At 43.1% G+C, this 12,105-nt stretch overlaps 1 protein-coding gene across 2 annotated transcripts in view; it reads left to right on the top strand.

Annotated features, from left to right (window-relative positions):
- The window catches only part of LOC109520604 (apolipophorins), a 13,688-nt gene continuing 1,583 nt past the window's right edge, over positions 1–12,105 (top strand). The window contains exons 1-32 of one of the 2 annotated variants that reach the window (XM_019877960.1): positions 1–395; positions 569–619; positions 781–947; positions 1,025–1,095; positions 1,277–1,439; positions 1,775–1,912; positions 2,341–2,518; positions 2,613–2,749; positions 2,891–2,994; positions 3,213–3,378; positions 3,747–3,932; positions 4,041–4,193; positions 4,401–4,545; positions 5,187–5,345; positions 5,529–5,647; positions 5,739–5,948; positions 6,777–6,935; positions 7,019–7,203; positions 7,537–7,719; positions 7,845–7,936; positions 8,423–8,592; positions 8,771–8,924; positions 8,990–9,066; positions 9,637–9,817; positions 9,896–10,051; positions 10,221–10,354; positions 10,486–10,644; positions 10,848–11,031; positions 11,123–11,334; positions 11,425–11,613; positions 11,684–11,826; positions 11,914–12,073. In XM_019877960.1, the coding sequence (XP_019733519.1) occupies positions 341–395; positions 569–619; positions 781–947; positions 1,025–1,095; positions 1,277–1,439; positions 1,775–1,912; positions 2,341–2,518; positions 2,613–2,749; positions 2,891–2,994; positions 3,213–3,378; positions 3,747–3,932; positions 4,041–4,193; positions 4,401–4,545; positions 5,187–5,345; positions 5,529–5,647; positions 5,739–5,948; positions 6,777–6,935; positions 7,019–7,203; positions 7,537–7,719; positions 7,845–7,936; positions 8,423–8,592; positions 8,771–8,924; positions 8,990–9,066; positions 9,637–9,817; positions 9,896–10,051; positions 10,221–10,354; positions 10,486–10,644; positions 10,848–11,031; positions 11,123–11,334; positions 11,425–11,613; positions 11,684–11,826; positions 11,914–12,073 (4,740 nt within the window). In that variant the 5' untranslated portion in view covers positions 1–340. Of the gene's footprint in view, positions 396–568; positions 620–780; positions 948–1,024; positions 1,096–1,276; positions 1,440–1,774; positions 1,913–2,340; positions 2,519–2,612; positions 2,750–2,890; positions 2,995–3,212; positions 3,379–3,746; positions 3,933–4,040; positions 4,194–4,400; positions 4,546–5,186; positions 5,346–5,528; positions 5,648–5,738; positions 5,949–6,776; positions 6,936–7,018; positions 7,204–7,536; positions 7,720–7,844; positions 7,937–8,422; positions 8,593–8,770; positions 8,925–8,989; positions 9,067–9,636; positions 9,818–9,895; positions 10,052–10,220; positions 10,355–10,485; positions 10,645–10,847; positions 11,032–11,122; positions 11,335–11,424; positions 11,614–11,683; positions 11,827–11,913; positions 12,074–12,105 lie in introns of those variants that run through there. The other variant, XM_019877962.1, reaches the window with a different exon arrangement.

Here is a 12,105-nt window from a genome sequence, read left to right on the forward strand (position 1 = left end):
GGCACAAATATCATAAGTAGGGTCACTTGTGTCTCAAGGCGTCTCTGTATTTCGTAATCTTGTACTTTTGGATTTTGCTCTCCTGCCTTGCTTTCTGACCAAAGTGCCATATGTTCAGCTACTTTTAGGTGCCAGTGTTGTGTGAAGTGATTGGTCCAGAGTGTGCTTGGAGCTACAAATTGGGAAGTATTTCCTGATTGGTTGCTGTGAGCAGTGTGGGTCACTGTGGAGACTCTCATACAAGTGTGGTCTTTCAGTGGTTGGGAACAGTGCTTCGTTTTCATCTCACTTTCATGTGGAGCCTCTGAGGCAGAAGGACCTGCCGTCACTTGGGGCTGCAATGGCTATGCCATGGTTTTACTGTCTGCATTTTGCGTTTATTTGTCTTCTGCGTGGTGAGTTTCTGTGTATGTGTGTATTTTTATTTATTTTTTATTGTGTGTGTGAATTGATCTTATAAGATTAGACAAGAGAAGTAACATGAGTGTTGAGTGAATGTTGAGTGTGGAAGCAAACCATGCTATCTTTGAGTGAAGTTGTGTGAGATTTGGCTTGTCTTTCTTTGCAGTAACCGATTGCCTCCAGTCAAAATCTGATATCTGTGATTCAAGTTGTGCAGGTGAGAAATGTTTGGGCGAGTTTGTGTCTATAATATTGCACAGATTTTGCTGGAAAAAAGCTGCGTCTGACTGATATTAATCGTTTCTTTGAACAAGAACAAGAAGCAAGTATTTCCATGCAAATCTCAAAAACAATGTTCTTATTCCTGCATCTCCTCAGCATTCTCTACTTCTGATATGTCCTATCAGAAAGGGGTGAGGTATACTTACAGGTATAAAACAACAATCACCACATCCTTGCATGGCTCAAATGCCGGCAGAAATGGACTGGCACTGGACTGTTTGGTTGATATTGATGCCATCTCCGAGTGTCATCTAATGATGCAGGTCAGATTCTGTCTCTTTCGGTAACATCAGGAAAACTGTGATTGTTGATGACTTACAACGTGCGACTTGTGTCATAGATAAGAAATCCACAGATAAAGCGACTTTCCCCTCAGAAGGACCACCCTGTGCCGCGGTTAAAAAGTTTGCGGTAATGTCAAAATATACCTGCTTATGCATCCTTTCATCAGTTGGTGTGCTCAATGCATGTGGTGTCATCCTTTATTTATTCTCACAACAAGTCTTGCAGCCAGATCATGACATATGATACTTGCAACACTCGACTGTGTTTTTGGGTCCCAGTGAGCTCAGCTGGTGTTTTTGTTTCCCAGGGAGTCGTTGGAGAGAACACCCCTGAAGTTCTGCCTCCATGGGGGGAAGGTTTTTAACTTATGCATCCAGGAGGGGGAGCAGATGTGGACGTTGAACATTAAAAAGGCATTTCTGAGCATGCTCCAGACCTCCAACACAAAATCCAAACATTCAGAAATGGAGGTGAGATCTGGTCCTGTTTCATTTTAGTGTTGCTGTGGGCACTGTACACTAAAGTACACTCGTGGATCATCTTGAACAGTAGGTTGGCATCAAAGACATTTTTTAGTAGCCTCAGACCAATACTCTTCATCCCTTGCCCTTGTGTCTTATGGTGTCCCCCAGGAGTCAGTTCTTGAGTCTAGTGCATTTCACCTCCAAGACCTGGAGAAAAAACATCATTCATGCATTCATAACTTCTATTGTAAATCCTTATTTCATTAGGTTGACGAAGAGCCTAATGAAGTGTTTGCTGAGAGTACGGTTTTTCTAACTTTGATCAAATGTTCCTGCTTCAGACCGATGTGCACGGGACGTGCGCCAGCTTGTATGAAAGGCGAGGACGATTACTGTTGAAAACCAGGTCTCTGAAAGAGTGTCACCAGTCAAGGCTTGCACGTTTCTGGACTCATTCCGTGGCTCTAACAGGAGACACGGTGAGTTCATGCTCATTGTCTTTTTTAGCATTAAAAATATTTAAGTAAATAAAATGCATTGTTTATACTACCATGGCACCAGGATTTTTTTCTCCCCTGGGGATTTGGGGGGGGGTTCTCGTATTTCCAATAAAAGGATGATAAACAGTGCAAGTATTCTCGAAAAATAAAAGTACTTCAACAAAGTCTAATACATTTGATCACAGGGCAGTTTTCCTGCATTTAAAATTTGGTTGTGGACAGGACTGGCATCACAAAAGGTACATTTCAAATCCACACTATAAATTTTACCCCTCAGTGTGGGCCACATGATCAAGCAACACGTCTACAAAGACATCCTGTGACGCATGAGTAATTTGTATTATTTATTTATTTATTTGTAATACTAAAAGATTATTGAACCTCATTCACGTTTGCCTCATCCACAGTCAGTGCAATCAGAGCTACGCTGTATTCAGGCCTACGGCTCGGCAGTTATGGAAGAGGCCAATTGTACCGAAACTGTATCCATAGCAACGTGGTCCAAGACTGCAGGGCAGGTGAAGACGCAAACCGAGTCAACTTTGCAGTTGCTCAGAGCCCAGTCAGGCACCGTTGCAGGAGCAGGTAAGCGATGGAAATGGGGCCCTAACAGATGAAATTCACTTCATGCACCACATGGAATGGAAATGTGATGCATAGTACGTCACTACACTGGCAGAGTCTTTAGGTTGTGGGACAAAAGCTGACTTGCGGTTTGAGGACGAAGGAGCTGCAAGACCTGGAAATAGTTTCACTCCTCACCAAGTCATCCAAACTACCAGGATGGTGTGTAGCGTCACATCACATCCACAAGAGGTAGGCTTAAAATGCATCAAGTTTCAGCGTAACATCAGCACTCAGAAGAAAATGAAATTCCCTGACTTTTTTTGTGTAACCTACTTTCTAACCAAGTGATGTTTTTTTTTTCTTGTTTTTGTTTTGTTTTTACACTCTTAGGTGTCTCATTGGTTTCTTGAGTTGACTTTTCAGCTTAGAGAGCTGACTCTACCGCAGCTCAAGACACTTTGGCGGGAAGCGTCTTTCAAGTGCCGCAATGACTGGTTAGTGCGGTCAGCGTTCTTTTGGCATAACTTTGTTATATCGTCATATAACTCATTCTTAATGACACCTTGTAGTAACCAACTCTCAATTTAATCGATAAATTGTGCCTCCAACGTTTCTTTTTGTATTTGCTTAACCTGTCCTTATTGAAGTGAACTCCACAATTTCCACAAACATGGCACATGTTTAACGTCATATTCATTCACTCTTGGGACAGGCAGCCCTTGTTGGACGCATTACCCGCTTGTGGCTCAGAAAACTGTGTCATACTACTGACTGACCTAATGAAGAAGAAAGAAGTGGAGGACGAACAGGCTCATTCTTTCCTCACCACCATCGCCCTCATCCCTAACCCTTCGCCACAGATCATACACTCCCTCAATGTAGGAACATCTGCATGGCATGAACCAGGAATTACGCCTTCTGGTTTTCACCAACGAGATTAACTACATGTACAAAGTATTGTGATATCATGCACCCAAAATGTCACTAGTTCCCACTTTGCAGCGTGGGAGTCATCTCCATTTATCCAGATGAATTTGTCAGAATTTCTATTGTAGTTTAGTGTGTGTAGTTCATTTTCTAATACAGCTCGCTAAAATAAGTGAGAATCAAGGGATTCATCTCAATCCCTGATTGATGAATCAATTAGGAAATGTATCTCAATAACTTTGTCCATATAGTTTATATCCTATAAAATGCAACTGTTTTTGAGGAATGAAAGCTCTGAAACTCCTGATGTTTCTGAAAGACTTTAGTTAACATCCAAGAGGTGCGAGACAAGGCTCTGCTTGCCGGATCCTCCCTGATCCATCAACTATGTCAGCGGTCCACTACTCCCTGCGTTGACCTTTCTCAGGTACAGGCCTTCATACAGAAACTAGAAGTGTCCTTGAAGGAATGCCGTGAACCACAAAGTCCTGCGAAAGTGAGAGAGGTACAATAAATGCTGAGTACAATATTCCCATTTGTATTTTAAGACAAAGTAAATGGACAGAAATACTGTATATTCTAAAATTCAAACTCATTTCATTTCATCCAACAGTTTATTTATGCAATGAAATCTGTGGGCAACATGGGCCTGGCTGCTTCAATCTTCATCCCTCTGTTAAATCACTGTGGACTCAACCAGTCAGCACCTTTGGAGCTCAGACTAGCTGCCATCAAAGCCTTCAGGCGTTTTGATTGCACAACTAATGTGAGTAAATATGACAACGTTTTGCATGAAATGAAATGATTCATCATGTTCTGACATCTTGTGTACAATTCATTCACATGCGTTTTGTGAGAGTTGATTTTATGAATTAAATGTCTAAAACCATGCTTTACGACGGGTCGAGGTGAAGAGGTGAGGAGGTTAGCAGGAGTCTGACATGAGTCACTGACAGCAGTTTCCCTTTTTCAGAGGACTTTGTTGTTGCAGCTGTACCGCTCCTCCCTGGAGGATCCGGAGGTCAGAATTGCAGCATACCAGGAGCTCATGCGCTGCCCGGATCAAGATGTGTTTGAGGCGGTGAAGGTGATCTTGAGAAATGAAAACTCCAGCCAAGGTCAGTAGATGATGCCTCAAATGTAGTTTTACTGGGCACGGTGGGCAACTGGTTCGCACGTCCACCTCACAGTGCAGAGGTGCAGATTTCGATTTCGGCTTCGGCTTTCCTGTATGGAGTTTGCATGTTCTTCCCGTGCTTGCGTGGGTTTTCTCCGGGTACTCCGGTTCCTCCCACATTCTCAGAAAACATGCATGGCAGGTTAACGGAACACTCGAAACTGTCCCTAGGTGTGATTGTGAGCGCGAATGGTTGCTCGTCTATGTGTGCCCTGCGATTGGCTGGCAACCAGTTGAGGGTGTACCCCGCCTACTACCTGAAGACAGCTGGGATAGGCTCCGGTGCGTTCGCAAACCTCGTGAGGATAAGCGGATTAGAAAATGAATGGATCTAAAAATGCAAAATGCCATAGAACTAATAGAAATGGTCATGGATTTTATGCCTGTACACTGTAGAACCCCCCCCCCTAACAAATTATCACTTAAAAATGGGAGATATAGTAGGGTTGCCAGTGATGAACCACAATATCGTAGAGGTTTACTGAAAAGTGAGTTTTATTCTTGTTTATCTACTTGCATAAGAAAATAAGCATGACATTTAATGTTTTCCATCTTTTGAATGAATTTTGTGTTTCTGATTAGTGGGCTCATTTGTGTGGAGTCACCTAACCAGTATCCTGAGAAGCGAAGACCCCATGAAGCAGACCCTCATTGATTCCCTACCTAATGACATAATCAGCAAAGACTTTGACTCGGATTTTTTGAAATACTCTTCTTATTCAGACAACACAGTCACAAATGGTAAGACTGATTAAATCTGCAAATGTTTATTAAAAATACCTTGGAGGGGGGAGGAGTCTAGGTTCGGGCTGGGATTGGCAGGGGGTGAGGTCGAAGGGCAAGCCTTTGTTCTCCAGGGCCACATTATAGTTACTGGAAAAAAATCATACACTCTTCATATGTTTCTGTTTTTGAATGTTTCAGGTATGGGAATCACAAATGTGGAAACAACTCTTATTTTCTCCTCCAAATCATTCCTTCCGACGTCTGCATCCGCTAACCTTACGCTTTATTTTCATGGTCGGGCCAGCAACCTTCTAGAAGTGAGTGCCATTTTTTTAAGCCCCACTTTGTTAGCAAAATGTACTACTGTAAATTTGTCTCCAGTACTTACAGCCCCAATTTACATTCTAGGTTGATTTTCACATTGAAAATGCTGAGCCCCTTCTGAAGAGCATTTTGGGTCAGCTGAGTCCCTTCGCAAAAGAGGAACGCACATCTTCACATCAAAACGATTCGGTGTCCAAAGAGGCGAGGGCGAGAGGAAAAATAAACGAAGACCATCTCGAGAGAGACGTTTGTTTATCCAGCACCAACAGTTATCTGAAGCAGGCCAGGGCATTGGTGAGGTCACAGTAAAGGGTGGGAGACAATGACAACGGCGGTGTGTTATCATAGGCGTGTACAGTACGTGCTCAGAAATGTACAGTCTGGGCAACAGAAATGATACTTGTTCTTTTTGGAACGCCCTACCCATGGGCCATTTTGTGCACTTCAACTCACCACCAGATGATGCCAAAGTAATACTGCGATTGCTTTAGCCTGACTACAAAGACAGCGAAAAAAAGGATAGGTCACCCCCCTCAAAATCTGTTACTTGGCAAATGCTGGACCATTACTATGTGGAGGTTCACTTTGGTTGCAGCAGTGTAGAAGAGTTCTGCATCATCACCGTGAGATAGTTATAGTATTTTTCCCATGTGATGTAGCAAAATCAGATTACCAACCTCTGTACTGAGGGAAATTATTATTTATTTGTGAGAAATTATAGCTCTTTGTTCATCTATCCGTATCAATATCAGTGACATACAGTGACCGGGAAAGTAATTAAATGCTCTTCCACTAGATGGCAGAAGGTACACTTGACCCGTTTATTCACTTGTTGCCATTCATGCAATAGAGTGCAGTAATAGTTATGTGTCCACATTTTGCACAAAGTATGTAAATTTGTGAGTAAATTGAGACAAGAACATAAAATATTGGCCTGGGCTCAATAAAGGTTGGTCATGAAAACAATCTAATCACAATATGTATTATAAAGCCATCTCAGTATATTGTAATTCGGTACCACACATCTGTACCAGATTAGATGCAAGCATTTCTAACGTTCCGTTCTGAGACTGTACATTCAATATAGTGTGTGCTGAGCATGCATTTGTTTATGTGTTCCAGTTATCCACCAGGCAAAAAATGGAAGAGGTTCGCCTGAAGTGTTGGGTTGGCGTGAAAGTGTTTGGGAATGAGCTCAGCATGTTTACGTGCGACGATCTCTCTGCGCAAATGGACCAAATGTCACTTAGCGCGGCGGGACTAGCTGTCAAACTGCTCAAGGTGTCCTGGTGGTTTTATCGTCATCATTGTCATGATCTTGGTTGCCTTTTCAAAAAGTTCCTTACGTCCTCTTTCTCTTCCAGGGTCACGAGGTTCAGTTGAATCACAGGGCTGTGCTCTTGACCGAAGAGTTGGTTCTGCCATCTTTGTCTGGTTTACCTGTGAAAATAGCAACCAATATGACTTCCTTTCTTTCACTGCGGCTCAAAGGAAACATCAACTACAGGGATATGTCGCACTTCTCCCTCGGTGGTTACATTAAACCCAAGTAGGTCGACATATTTAGAAAGCCATTTGATCGTTGATTCGATTGTCATCATCCATCTTAAGGTCCATTTGCAAGTATGGTCTTTGTCCTCACTAGTAGACAATTTCAGCGTATGGGTTGCATAACTAGTAGACTGTGCTCGTCATGTTTTTTCCACTACTACTATGCAATTAAATCTTCCTGTGCTGCGCCGGATAACACCAATAGGACCGGCTAGTAGCCATGTCTAATGCAACACAGTCGTAGCCTCCTGGACTCTAGGATCGAAATGCCTACTCGCAATACCTATTCTGTCAGTGTCAAGTTGTGTTGAGTTGTGTCTATTTTCCAAAGTGCTTTTGTAGGCCTGTCAGCCAGGATGGGGGTTGATGGCGTCCTGGGTCAGGCTGCAGTCGGCTGGATGTCTGAACTGGTGAGCTCCACTAGTCTGGATGGGAGCGTCCACATGCAGGAGGGGCAAGATCTCAGAGTCACACTTAACACGCCAGAGGATGCCATGGATATCATGTCCCTTAGGTGAGCGCACTTTGCCACACACATAAATCATAGTAAATTCGAAGAAACCATTTGTAATGGAAAAAAAAGGCAGGCAAGGGTGTTTTGTTGAATATGTTACAACCACGCCTGCATTTGTTAACCAGCTCCCGAGTATTTCAACTCAGTGGCGATCACATGGAGGAGATTAAAGGACCAAAGAGTCGCATCCAGCACACTGCCTGCACACCAAAGACCTGTAAGACATTCACATGTACACTACAGACATCAGTGAAGTGAATGTAACTGTCAGATATGCCTACATTTGCCTCCTTTTGTTCAATGATATGAACAACGTCGACTGCCATTTTGTCCAGAAGGATGATGGAAGAATTTAATCTAATCACTAATTGTCAAGTCAGTCAGTACTTTGTACAAAGTATTAAATACATATTGGAAAGACAAAAAAACAGCATGGAGCGGCATAGTAAGGTGTATTGTTAACTTGTCTACCTCACAACAGGAATGCTCATGTTGGAATTCCAGTGCAGACTTTTCTGTGTGGAGTTTGTATGCCACCCCCGACTCCTGCTCTGTATGGGTTCTCTCTCATTATTCCAGTTTCTTCCCACAGATGTGAAATGTTGAGGGGGGCAGTAAATTTTTATCAGATTCAGCCACTTCCCGCAGCGTGTGGCAGGCCTTACAGGCAAAAATTGCCTCTTTTTCTGCTCTCTCATCACAGATTCAAAGATGGTCGGCTGGCAACTTTGTGCCAATGTGTCCCTCCCCTTAGCTTCTGGGGGCATCTCGCTCCCGCCCTCAGGTCCTACCCACCTATCCATTCGGCTGCTGAAACTGGACAGAGGTCTCCATTACTACTTGCTTGAGGCGGCCTACTCAATGACCCCAGTGGTACTAGAAATCTATCAGATATTATGCAGAATTTCTATTCGTTCTTCTTTCGGAATTCTATGTGAGAAATACAAAGACCATATTGTCATGTGAATTTCAGGAGAACCAAAATATATTCAGATAGTTTCTTTATCTGATTTAAGAATATCAAATACCTCAAACCTATCTTTGACTTCAGATAGGCAGCTGGTTCCCCAAAGAGGCTTCTTTGCACCTCCTTCTGGCTACTCCAAAGTCATCCATCCCCAGGGACATGTCACTTGACCTGACCTTCAACCCTCGCAGATTTTTGCTCAGGGTATCACACCCTCTAAAAAGTATCCTCGTACAAGGTTAGTCCAACGAGCAACATTCACCAGATTTGGTTTGCGAATACCAAAGATGTTTACGTTCTCAGGGCAACTTGAACAAGAGAGGAGTACAACGACTGCAAAACTTGAGCTAATAATTGATGGTGTTCATTATTATGTTTTGGTAAGTTTTGTAACATATCGTTAGGACTTTTCCCGAAAGATTCCCTCTGTTATTAAAACACACACTGTCACAACCATTGGTGCACCTGCTGGATGTTTCATCATGATGGCACATGCACTCAAGGAGTGGCAAAAGTTGTGAACCAACCCTCACTTGTAATTTGATGAGGCAGAGTTATGAAGCAAGCAATATGAATTTGGATTTTAAGACTTCTTTTGCATGACCATAGTTTGAATATGTGAAGTGCGCCCACAGTTTCTGCTTGATTTCTTCTGATTTTATTTATGTATTTATTTTAACCGGAGACATTGAAAATACCTCAATCTTTTGGGGAATACGTGGCGGTGCAAACCCAAACGCAGCACGTATTATGCCATCATTTCAATTCAGGTCAGATTTAGATTCACTTGTCTTTTACCTAGAAGTAACCTGGCACTGATTGTTTACAAATATGAAATAGTCTATACAGTTGAATGAGATTCAATGCAATGGATCTTACTTGATGTTTGGTGCAGGTGTGTCTAATGTTCTGACCTGTAAGTTTATTTGGATCCATTTTCTGTACTCAAGGCTCTGGTTGACAAACAGACTCTCATCTCAGAACTTAGGACGCGCTACCACTTTGAAGCCAACATGGCTGACAATCGAAATCCAGTCATCCTCTCTGCCAACGTTACTCGTGAACTGGGCAGGAAGATGAGCTTTTCTGCCACGATGAAGAATGTGTTCAGACTACCGGCGTCACTTTCAGGTATACAACAGTTTTGCCATGGAATTGTCTCATGTTACCTTTCACAATATTATACTTACATAAATTGATTGTCTGTAGTGGCCCTGGAGCGAAGGAGGGACAGCCACAGCCGACAGTACTCTCTGGAAGCCGATCTTCTCTTCCCCGACGTGATCGGCAGCAGAATTCTGGGAATCATGGAACAGAAAGGGGCGCTGTGGAGTTCTGCGCTTCGTCTCAAATATGGGCTGGGCGGTGAGTGTTAGAGAAACATCCTGCAACATGATTCTTTCTTTTCACTATACATACTTTTGTATACAAAAATACCTATTTCCTTGCTAAAATATCGCGAATGATATTTTGGGCATGGGTGTATGTTGGTATAATTATTACGGATTGCTAATGTCTTTTCGCCCCTTTGTAGATGACGCCCGGCAACTGCATCAAGAGTGCCACACATCCCAGAGTGTTAAGAGTGAGAGGCATGCTAACCTCACGTTCACGATGAGAGCTGACCACGAGTTCTACTGTTCCAACACGGCTGCTATCAACCACAAAGTAACTGTTTTATGATGATATGACGATTTATTATGATATGACCCATTATTACATGTTACATTAGTAACGAAAAATGTATTTTGCTCGTTGAACTTAGCTTGCTTTGACCAACCAATTTGTGTTCTTGTCAGATCCATTTCAGGCACGAAGAAAGCCCCAGTCATGTGAGATCATCTGTGGATATGAGCTACGGTAAACACTGGGACGAGATAAACAACAAACGCACGCTTCTTCTGAGCCAGTCCTTTAAAAATCAGACCACGCAAAACCACACCAGCTACATATTAGAGGTAACCCGGGCCTATAGTTTGATAATGTCCGGTTTAAAATTCTGTGTCTGTTCTGTTTGTTTGAAACCTAATGACTCCGTTAGTTGTTGTAGATCAGTTTTAAAACACTACTGTGCACTGTATACTTTTGTCACATGATTCCGATTCTGATGAGTACCCACAATCTTGCATGAAAGACTGAAATCGTCCTCAAATCTTTTCAGTTCAATTTACAAGTTCCCGACAAAGATTTAAACTACCGGACCCAGCTATTGCATTCCTACATTCGACAACTGGGGTCCGACAGCAGTACTCATCTTAAAATCAACTACAACAACTTGACGCCTCTTGTGGTTGGTTTACACTGGAAAAGTCCTCCGAATGACACCCCGCACAAGAAATGGGAAGGTGAACTTCGCTGTGAATTGTATCATCTCAAACTCTCTGATGTCTTTTTGTGCCAACGTGAAGTGACAGACACAGTATTTGACTTCCTCAGGAACATTTAATATGGACACTCCGTGGCTGTACATTTACACCACCCACAAGCTGAGTCAGCACCATCACCACACGCTGCAGCTCAACTCTGAACTGACAGCCAACAAATGGGTGACAATCCGGAATCTCATCCTGGAGGCTTCCTACAGAGACAAGGGTCGCGAGAAGGAGGCCCATCTCAAGCTCCGCACTCCAGCTGTCACATTCTTGCAAGTAATGTGAAACTTCACCTCCTTGATTATGTCAGGTTCAGTGATTCTTAGAAATCAGCGGTGCTCAATCTGTACCCCCATCCCTTGACAGGTAGGAGGACTGGGATTCAAGGGAAAGAAGAATATGAAAGCCTCCTGTTCTCTCAGCTCCCTGTGGACTGCTCCCCTGAGAGGCGAGATCTCTCTGGAGACCCTGAAATCCAGCCTCGCCCTGCAGATGTCTTCCAGCTACGGCAAAAAAAACATCACCTTCGCAGCTGCCCTGAACACCAGTGACAAGGTGCTCCGCTCCCGTTTGGAAAATGCATGTGCTTGTCTTATTGACCGTATTCTCAACTATCCTGTTCAAGCCTTTGAAAAAGAGGCAAGCGAGACTGAGCGTGAGTTTATTGGAGCCCAAGAGTCCCCCTACTGAGTTTGAGTTTGAAGGGACGTTGGAGGAACTGATGAAGGACAAGAAGATGTACCAAAAAACAGCATTGCTGCATCTTAGGTCTGTTCACGACTTTCATTTACACTCGTAATCTTTTATGGTTGTGATTTTGATGTTTAAAAAAAAAAAAAAATCCCTTTCGCACAGACAGCCTTTCAAGTCATTTCCTCAGAAGCTTCTCCTTAGGGAGACTTTCACTGTGGACCTCCTGAAAGGCCTTTACATCCTGGAATCAAGAGCCGGTTTCTTTGGCATGAAAGAGATCATTCACACGCTCACCATTGGCTCCAAGCTGCCAAGCCCTTTTGTAAGTGCAATCAAATTGTGTACGTATTTACA

The sequence above is a fragment of the Hippocampus comes genome, unplaced genomic scaffold (genome assembly GCF_001891065.2).
Source record: "Hippocampus comes isolate QL1 unplaced genomic scaffold, H_comes_QL1_v1.1 scaffold317, whole genome shotgun sequence".
Lineage (NCBI taxonomy): Eukaryota > Metazoa > Chordata > Actinopteri > Syngnathiformes > Syngnathidae > Hippocampus > Hippocampus comes.